General features: G+C 30.1%; 1 protein-coding gene and 1 non-coding gene across 2 annotated transcripts in view; one reads left to right on the plus strand and one right to left on the minus strand.

The window, feature by feature from the left end:
- The first annotated feature begins 917 nt into the window (after positions 1–917).
- On the plus strand, positions 918–1,001 carry Trnal-cag. The gene has a single exon. It is a non-coding gene; the product is annotated as a tRNA-Leu (tRNA).
- Positions 1,002–1,142: 141 nt separating this feature from the next.
- Positions 1,143–9,230, minus strand: part of LOC108694473 (glutamate receptor ionotropic, kainate 2-like) — a 10,318-nt gene continuing 2,230 nt past the window's right edge. The window contains exons 4-17 of the mRNA XM_018204007.1: positions 9,000–9,214; positions 8,402–8,704; positions 8,027–8,119; positions 7,465–7,629; positions 6,302–6,526; positions 5,914–6,129; positions 4,698–4,782; positions 4,365–4,503; positions 4,079–4,216; positions 2,813–3,011; positions 2,651–2,735; positions 2,034–2,180; positions 1,678–1,943; positions 1,143–1,504 (exon numbers count right to left, since the gene is read on the minus strand). Coding sequence (XP_018059496.1) covers positions 1,265–1,504; positions 1,678–1,943; positions 2,034–2,180; positions 2,651–2,735; positions 2,813–3,011; positions 4,079–4,216; positions 4,365–4,503; positions 4,698–4,782; positions 5,914–6,129; positions 6,302–6,526; positions 7,465–7,629; positions 8,027–8,119; positions 8,402–8,704; positions 9,000–9,214 — 2,516 coding nt within the window. The 3' untranslated portion in view covers positions 1,143–1,264. The remainder of the gene's footprint in view (positions 1,505–1,677; positions 1,944–2,033; positions 2,181–2,650; positions 2,736–2,812; positions 3,012–4,078; positions 4,217–4,364; positions 4,504–4,697; positions 4,783–5,913; positions 6,130–6,301; positions 6,527–7,464; positions 7,630–8,026; positions 8,120–8,401; positions 8,705–8,999; positions 9,215–9,230) is intronic.

Raw genomic sequence — 9,230 nt, forward strand, 5'->3', positions numbered from 1 at the left:
CATGTTGGTAGAAGTGTTACGTGCTAACAATGCGGAACGCACGTGGGGTATGTTCAGCCTTCACACGCGGAAGTGAAAGTCAATATTTTGCGGGATAAGTTTTCCTCATTGATTCTCTCAAGCGCCTTCAAGATTTTCTTTTGATCGACTCGACTGAAGACCGTGTATCTGCAGTCGGTGAAGTGATTTTCATCCTAAACATTATTCCATTTGTCGATACCATGTACGCGAATTATAAAAAAATTTTGCTAAACAACTAGAATGCTATTAATTAAAATTTTTTAATAATATTATTTATTATTATTAAGTTTTAAAATATTACTTATAAGCTAAAGTTAATATTAATTATTAGAAAGAAGCTTGACAATGGCCCACTTTTTATTTTCGTAATTTTCTGATTAAATAGAAATAGAATTTTTATTTTATGTTTGAAAAAATTTATTCAATTTTTCAAAATTTATCCTGTATTTTTAAATTTATCCTGTATAAAATGAATTAATTTATAAAATGGATTAATTTATAGATCCTCTATCATTTCTACCAATTTTTGCAATTTATATAAATTTGAACGTTCTTTCTTAAGCATATTTCTTGAAAATTCATTTTTTGATAAAAATTTTTGTATGCACATACAATTTTTTAATTAATGTTGCAGTGAATTATTATCAGTAGATTACAATGATTAAATTATTTACGATATTTTATTTACAATCGCTGTTCTAAATTCATAACATTTTTTAATATACTTTTTAATATTAACAAGCATTAACAAGCATTTCATATTGTCAGTTTGTTTAAACATTTTGATTTTATATATCAATATGTTACAACAATAGTTTATTATAGCTTTAAAAACATATTTTATAATTAGAATTTTGATGACATTCTTCTGCTCTTTTTACCAAATCGGTTCTCGAGTCAGGATGGCCGAGCGGTCTAAGGCGCTGCGTTCAGGTCGCAGTCCACTTCTGTGGGCGTGGGTTCGAATCCCACTTCTGACAAACTTTTTTTTATGCTACAAAGCAGTGAGAATAAGTTGTTTTGTAACTGTTATTCGCAATGAAAAATTTCATGTTATTCATCTGCACGAATTTGTAAATTAAAAATTTTTGTTAGTTGCTTTATGTCAGTAATTAAATTCATTTAATCTGTAGGTATTTATTACCGATTAGATACATAGTTTCAATGTAGATGATTTTATATAATTTTAAATCGTGTATTATTTAAAACAATTCGTTGTTTACTTCAGTGCTTTTAGCAATGCTCAATTAATTTTACGATCGTTAGTGCGATTACTTGTGCTGAGATCTTTATCGAATTTATCAACCATATCAAGACGTAAGAAAGAGCCAACTATAGATCGAGCCGTGGATGCAGCTCTGCCAAGTCCACCCATGGAGCTTGTACTGTTGTTGTTGCTCTTGGAAATTTTAACAGGTTTTGTTACTTCAAAAATGTTCACAGCGAATTTTAATTCGGCAACTAGTGCTTCCCACGGCGTAATCTGTACAAAAGATGATAATTAAGTTTGTTTTACAATTTAACTTATAAAAAGAAGTAAAAATTTTATATATTGTACATTAAAATTTTGAATAATTTTCTTTATTAAAAGAAACAAAATTAATTTTATTTATTTTAAATAATTTTAATAATGAACATGAAAAAGTACAAATTTACCTTTTCTGTCACAGCAACTTTACGTATATTCCACAAAAATTCGCAAATTGCGATAAAGAATGAACCGCATAATCCATACATTAAAACAATGAATACACCTCCGACGTTTGCCAATCCTAATTCGGCTGTGTTTTCACTCTCTTCTTCATCCTTTGTGCATAAATTTCCTCCTTTTTCTTTCCACCATTTATCTTTTAATTTTCCCAGTTTACCTGACTCTCCTAGCTTTAGGATCGCAGTATTAATCGCTATTCTATATGCAGAATCTGTATGGAAAAGATGCAAGAAAAATAATTTATATAAAGATAATAAAATAGAACAAATATTAGATGTATTCAAAGAAGTTATAATATTACTGCGCGGCATAGCTATGCCATAGCCTTTGTTATCAATTAAGCCCCCGACTTTAATTAATTCGCACTTCCGCTCTAATTGATATTCAATACTACTGGATTCCATGAAAAAGGCATATTGTCCTTTAGTCTTGATAACTCGTTCGATACCTGGAACATATACAATACAATAAAGAGTCTAACAGCGTTTTCTCTTGAGATTCTCACTGGATGCAGCCTTCGCATCGCACCAGTTACGTGTAAACGCTACACCAGAGTGGTGCACACCATGGTGTATACTACATTATTGGGCTAAAATCTTATTCCCGCTTGATTTCCATTTTCAAATTTTAAATGTCTACTGATTCTATACTATCCCTTTGACTGGTATAGCAATCTTACTTCGTGCATAAAATTTGCACTACACCGTAGCACGGAAACACAGTACATTAAATGAGTTCGCTTATCACCAGCCATGGAAATACACAATACACTGTCTGAGTGTTGCACTAGTGAGCGATAGTGCAGCCAAGAGAAAATATTATAAGAAATCGAATTTAAGAGAAAAAAATTTGTTTCTTCGAATAATGTAACTCTTTTAAAAAAAAGAAGTATTCAAATTTGATCATGGAATTGCTCACCCTCTTTATTATTTTTTGTGAATACAGTTGGCCTAGCTTCTGCCATTGCACTCCACATTCGTTTATACGTTGAATAATTTGATTTCTGCAATTGGTTATTAAATCATATTTGCATATTATTTTTATATTGAGCTAAATATGTTGCTAAATAAGCTAACAAACTTCAAAAAAGGTTGACGTGGATCCACCCTCTTGTGCGCCATATTTAATTTTTGTCTGCTTAGCTAAATCTTCAACATTTTTAATAGGCGTATCCATCTTGTCCATTGTGAGAAAGGCAGCTAGATTCGCTGTATATGAACTGATCATAATCAAAGTGAAAAACCACCACATGCTTGCAAGCATGCGTAGAGACGGTGCTCTGTAATGAAAGTGATTTTGTTTTATATATTATTGTATAATAGTTTAAAACGTCGAAAGAGAAACCAAATCTAATTATAATAATCACAATAACATTAAAATAGACATTCAATAGATCAAAAACTCGTATTTATATACAGCATATTTGAAATTTGTAAAATACAATTAAAATTATATTAGTTGGAATAATTATTAGGAATCATACTCTAACTGAAAATGACACAAAGCATACATAAATAGGAAAATAATTAATCCTTGATTGTTGCGTAGAACTCGAGAAATCGTCGTGCATGACAATATGAAATCGTTATCGGACAAAATCAAAGGATCACGCGTTTATACGGACAACAGGAGTGTCTGAATCTCAGCAGGAAGAAATCGCAGTAGTGGCACAGTTAAAAGCGATTGTCGGCGCTTATGATTTTTAATGCGCATGCTATTGTTCGAAACGCCGCCGCCGCCAACACGTGATCTCCACGATTTGGCCGATTGGCTAATCCGGAAAGAAATCGAGGGGGATCCTGACAGCGCTGAATTCATTCGACCGGTGATCAAATCAGAATGCGGATCGTGTACGAATATACTGTTTAAACTATGGAATATTATTACGAGTCTATCTTACGTATGTGCAAGCGTGATCGCGACTCAGGGTTTCCCTCAGACGTCGCGAATAGTCTGACCACGAGTTTATCTATCGAAAAAACTCAGGGTCGAAAGGCACCCTCAGGCGAGATCTTAGAGCAATCCACTCGAGTTCTCCTGGCGATATCGCTATCCGGATATTCGTTATAATGCGTCAAATAGAAAACATTGAAGAGCGCGAGAGTGAAAGCGTTAAGTTAGCATAATGTAACGTGATAAACGTTAGTGAGAGCGATAGTGAAATCATCAATTGTATTGTAATTAATTAACGTTAATAAGATACAGAACACCAGTGGAGATATTATTAATGTTGTCTCCCTGATCTATAAGATTGATTTAAAAAATAATTTCTTTAATGTTTAAAAATGTTTAAAAATGTTTTTTTATTAATTATAATACAATGATAAATATCATATTAGAACTTACTTGGGTAAAATATCTGAACCTTGCTGCATAAGAGAACCAATAGTCAACCAAAAGGAATTTTTTAAATTGAAGTTGTTTTCGAGTTCTTCAGGATCGGTATTGCATGGATGCGGATTGTCCCACTCATCTGGTGCCATTCTTGAGAAAGAATTAAAATTTACTTGCGAAACGCAAGTCACATTTTTTTGATCTTTACTTTACTAACTTTAATATTAATTTAAGAAAAATAATTCTTATTACATTTTTTGTCAAAATTATAAAATATTTTATCTCTGAAAAATTTTACCTTGCTTGAAAAAATATTATTATTGATACACCGAGAAAAGCAGTAGCCATGTAGAACCATACTTCCTTGCTTAGAGGTAATAAAAAAGAAAAAACATCAGGTGCCTTCTCTTCTGGTTTGCTGAATATAATGCTTATACCTAAAAACAAAGTTGAATATGCTCTATCATAAATTAATATATAATAAAATGTAATTATTGTATTATTGTTCTTACAAGAAGTTTAAATTCCTTTTTTAAATCTCTTCTATAATTTATAATAAATAACAAATTATAATGATAGACTATTTTTGCATTTTTTTATTCTTTTTGATAGTATTTATATTTGTATTTACCGAGATTCATGAATGGATGACTAAAATCTACAACAGTCTTCCTTTGATGTGTTATGGTTAAATCGCATATCGCAAGATCGGCATCCTATATATAATAACGTTTAGAAATGAATGATAAATAACAGTTTACAGAAAAGTAAGGCATACTTTTTCTTATCACGATAAATAGAGAAATTCTACAAAATTGATAGTGATAAACAATTATCGTCGAAGTTAATCCCCCAATATTAAAAAAAAAAATAAAGTTTCTTTAACTTATTCGATTGTTTATCGTTTACACATGTTTGCATATTTTGAATTTTCGTTTGCACACTTCTAATTAAAAAATTATTTAAAAAACAATTTTGGGGAGGCCAACTTCACACTAGCTCCCCAACTTGGAGCAACAATCGAAAAGATTTCAATCGATTGTTTGCACATTCCGAAACAATTCGATTTTTTGTTTGCACACTTGTAGTAATTGTACTTTAAAAACAATTAAAATTTTAAAAGAGATCGACTGTAGAGGATAGGTTCAAATTGCTCAAAATGGCATGAATCGATAGATTGTCAATAGTATTTATCCGAAAATGTAATTTTTGTCGAGTGAACTCACAATTTGGCCCTCAATAATTTTTCATTAATAACTTTTAAAGGTGTACAAACGAATGCAAATGAATTCATGCCATTTTGAGCATACTAGATATAATTTGAATTTATTTGCCGCTTTCGACCCTTCTCGAAACTTTAATTGTTAATAACTTTTTAAATAAAGATATGCAAACGAAAAATCGAATTGTTTCGGAATATGCAAACGAAAATCTATCGATTGAAATCTTTTTGATCCAATTTGTTCGAAGTTGGTGACTAGTGTGAAGTTAGCCCTCCCCCCCTCCCAAATTGTTTTTTAAAAAACTTCTTAACTAGAAATGTGCAAACGGAAATTCAAAATGTGCAAACAATGAGCAATTGAATGAGCTAGAAACTTTATTTTTTTTATATTTGGGGGGCTAACTTTATGACGGTTGAACAATTGACGTAGATTTTAGATAAAAAATGAATTATTCGCATCTTTGAAAATACTACTATTAATTTGTAATATGATAGATTATTTGCTATATGTTTTTGTTTTATAAAAGAAATTGTTTTTTGTAAAAGAATTTTTTTGTTTAAAATCGATAAAATAAGCTAATAGAAATAAATTTAAAATAAACTTCCTTTGAAACATTTTACTTACCTTATCTATAATGCGTCTGATTAGACCATTCCAAGACTTTGTTTCTGGTTCATATTTGCCCTGCTTATCAGTTACGATTTCGAACTCTACTCCTTTGAAATGTAGAACTTTTGCGATTTCATTAATCAGATCGATGCAATAACCTTCATAGCGTTTTTGACCAATTAGTACTCCTCGCGTTGAACTATCGGTTACTTCCATAATGTAAGGTTCACTCTGAATCGGAGAAATTATTACATGTTTCATATCTCCAAAAATGTTTGTATAATTTAGAGTAGAAAAAGAAAGAGTGAGAGAAAGAATAGGGGAGGGAGGGGGGGGGGGAAGAGAGAAAATACTTATAGAAAAATTATATAATGTGAGGATTAATTAACGTAGGAATACAAACTTTCAATACAGTAACCCTGAATATCTTTTCTTCTATGGATTTGTATAGATAGTGTTCTTGCTCCTTTTCAGTCCGTATGATCATATTTACACCACTCGACGGTTCCCAGAAACCCATTTGTATTATAGCCGATGGGTGAAAATTTAAAATTTTTATGTTAAAATCTTGTCGACGACCGTACTCGTCAATATTTATAGTGCCCGTTATCTTTCCCTTTTTCGATAACTATGTAACAAAATATTAATTTTATTATTTTTAAAATAAAAATTTATCATTATTAAATATGAGATCTTAAATTGTATTCGAATAATTTTATTTTAATTATTAGGGTATAGGGAAAGTTTCCGCACATTTTTACAACTTTTCTTTATTAAAATAAAATAAATGATACAATGTATGTTAGTCAAAATATTTGCTATCATTTTCTATCATCTTTGTCCTTTCCTTTTAGGCAACATACGAACACTACGTTGAAAAAATTCATCATCTTTTGACACGATCCAATTATTCACCTATTTTCGAACATCTTCGGCATTGGAAAAGCGCTCACTAGATAACACGTGTTGCATCGATCTGAATAGACAGTAATCAGAAGGGACAATGTCAGGAGGTGAAATAAGCAGGGTGCGGGAGGATTTCCCATTCCAAATCCAATAACGTTTCCTTGGACTCTTTAGCAATATGGGGCCTGGCGTTATCTAAGCGCTTCTCCAATGCCGAGAATGTTCGAAAATGGATGGATGATGGCGTCAAAAAATGACAAATTTTTTTCAACGTGGTATTTGTATGCTATCTGAAAGATGCTAGAAAACATTGGCAAATATTTTGATTAACATATTATACATATTATATTAACATATTATATCATTTATTTTATTTTAATAAAGGAAAATTGTTAAAAATACGCGAAAACTTTTCCTATACCCTAATATATTTGAAGATTAGTAAAATTTGTTATTATATTAATCACATTTGATAGATCTAATATGGCATTATATTAACTTTAAAGATTTTATTTTTATAATTGTATATAAAAATGTAGGAAAGTATTTATTCATTGAATTATTTTCGTTATATGTACACGTATATCCTAAAATTTAAAATCAAATTACTACTATTTTTTTAGTATATAAGAAATTTAATAATATAGGAAAATCTCTTACCTCTCGCATAATGCTGGTAATATTAGGTCCTACTTGGTACTTTGTAGTATTATTACAAAAAAGTGGTATAGGATCAATATATTCTTCATTATCATTTCTTGCATTTAAAGTCTCTAATGCTTTATATAATAAAAATACTGCGTCATAGAGAACTGCTGAATCCAACTACATAAAATCGCCAACAATTTAGACAATTAACTTATATCATTCCATATAAATATTCTATTTTAAATATTTTATCTTAAATTCAATAAGAGAATAAACTTTTGATTAATAAATTTGGAAAATTTGGAGGGATTTATTAATATTTTAGATCGATTGCGTTGAAAGTCCGACAATACCATATCGGCATGCAATTATCATTTCTGAAATTAATTCATTTATATGAATATATATAATAGTTCAACATTCATCGTAGTGGCGCTTCGTATTTAAAATAATGTATTTAACATAAATGGTCTTGTTTCCAATCTTATATTGTATAAACTTTTGAGTTAACTATGTTATAATTAATATATTACACTTATTGCTGATAAAAAAATGGAGATTCTTGAATAAATACCGAATCAATTCCCTCTACATCATTCTCTCTTATGCTCAGTCCAGTGATATTGACGGTACCATTTTGCTTCTCAATAGGTAGCTTGGATGAATCCTACAATTTCAATGGAAAGATTATTTCATAAACTGTTTATGCGCTATTTTCTAGCAATGGGAAATGCACAAAAATAATATACAATATTATATATTTTTTATCTTATATTCTATTTAATTTTTCTTACATATTTAATTTTAATAGTTTAATTCATAGTTTTTTAAACACTAATCTTTTCACTGGAAAATATGTAATAAACATCATGTTTGAAAGTATCGTTTTGTTAACTAATATGATAATTGTTAAGTAAATAAGTATAAATATAAATAAAATAGATTATACCATATATGTTAACACAAAATGGCAATAATCTGCTAATAATCTGACTTCCTTTGCTTGGTTGAGCACACGTATGATATTTTCCGGCTTGACATCAATAATTACATTGCACGACAAAAAACGTATCTCTTTAAGCATCGTATGATAATTTGACCCTTTGTTCAATTGTCGTACTGTGTGTAAAATTGGATTTTCTTTGTCTCCTTTTAGAGTCAAAGTCTTCTGAAGGCGCGATAGTCCCTCGTCAGTTTCGTAAATCGCTGCGAAATTTCGCCATTTCATTGATTCGATAACATCAGCGATTGCCTACAGTTTTGTTGATTAATACGTTACAAAAATAATAATTGTATTTTAATTCAACGATATCAAAATTACGATTTAATTTGCATCTTAGAATTGTAGACTACGTTCGATTTAATTAATTAGATGTATTAATAAGATTAGACCTAAAAATCATCGCGTAAACTAATATATTGAATTATTACTTGCATTGTTAAACATCTTTTTCAAATTTTGCGATTTACTATAGCGTATAAAACAAAATCGATTTTCAGTTGGGAAGCACTTTTTTATAATATAGTTTATTTATATAGCGACTGACCTGGCTGACTTTCTCATTGGCAGGGAATATATTTATGGTCATTGGCGATAGAATCTTGTTTTTTTTATTTTTCTTTATTAATTCTTCGGTTTCCCGCCAAACATATTCGATGTGCGGTATATCAAATCGAGCTGCAATACTTGCAACTATACCACGAGTATACCTGCTTGTAGGTCCAAAAATAGCTGCTACTCCTTTCTCAAGAAGTTTGCAAGCTATATATATATATAT

The sequence above is a fragment of the Atta colombica genome, unplaced genomic scaffold, assembly GCF_001594045.1.
Source record: "Atta colombica isolate Treedump-2 unplaced genomic scaffold, Acol1.0 scaffold12, whole genome shotgun sequence".
In the NCBI taxonomy this organism is placed as follows: domain Eukaryota; kingdom Metazoa; phylum Arthropoda; class Insecta; order Hymenoptera; family Formicidae; genus Atta; species Atta colombica.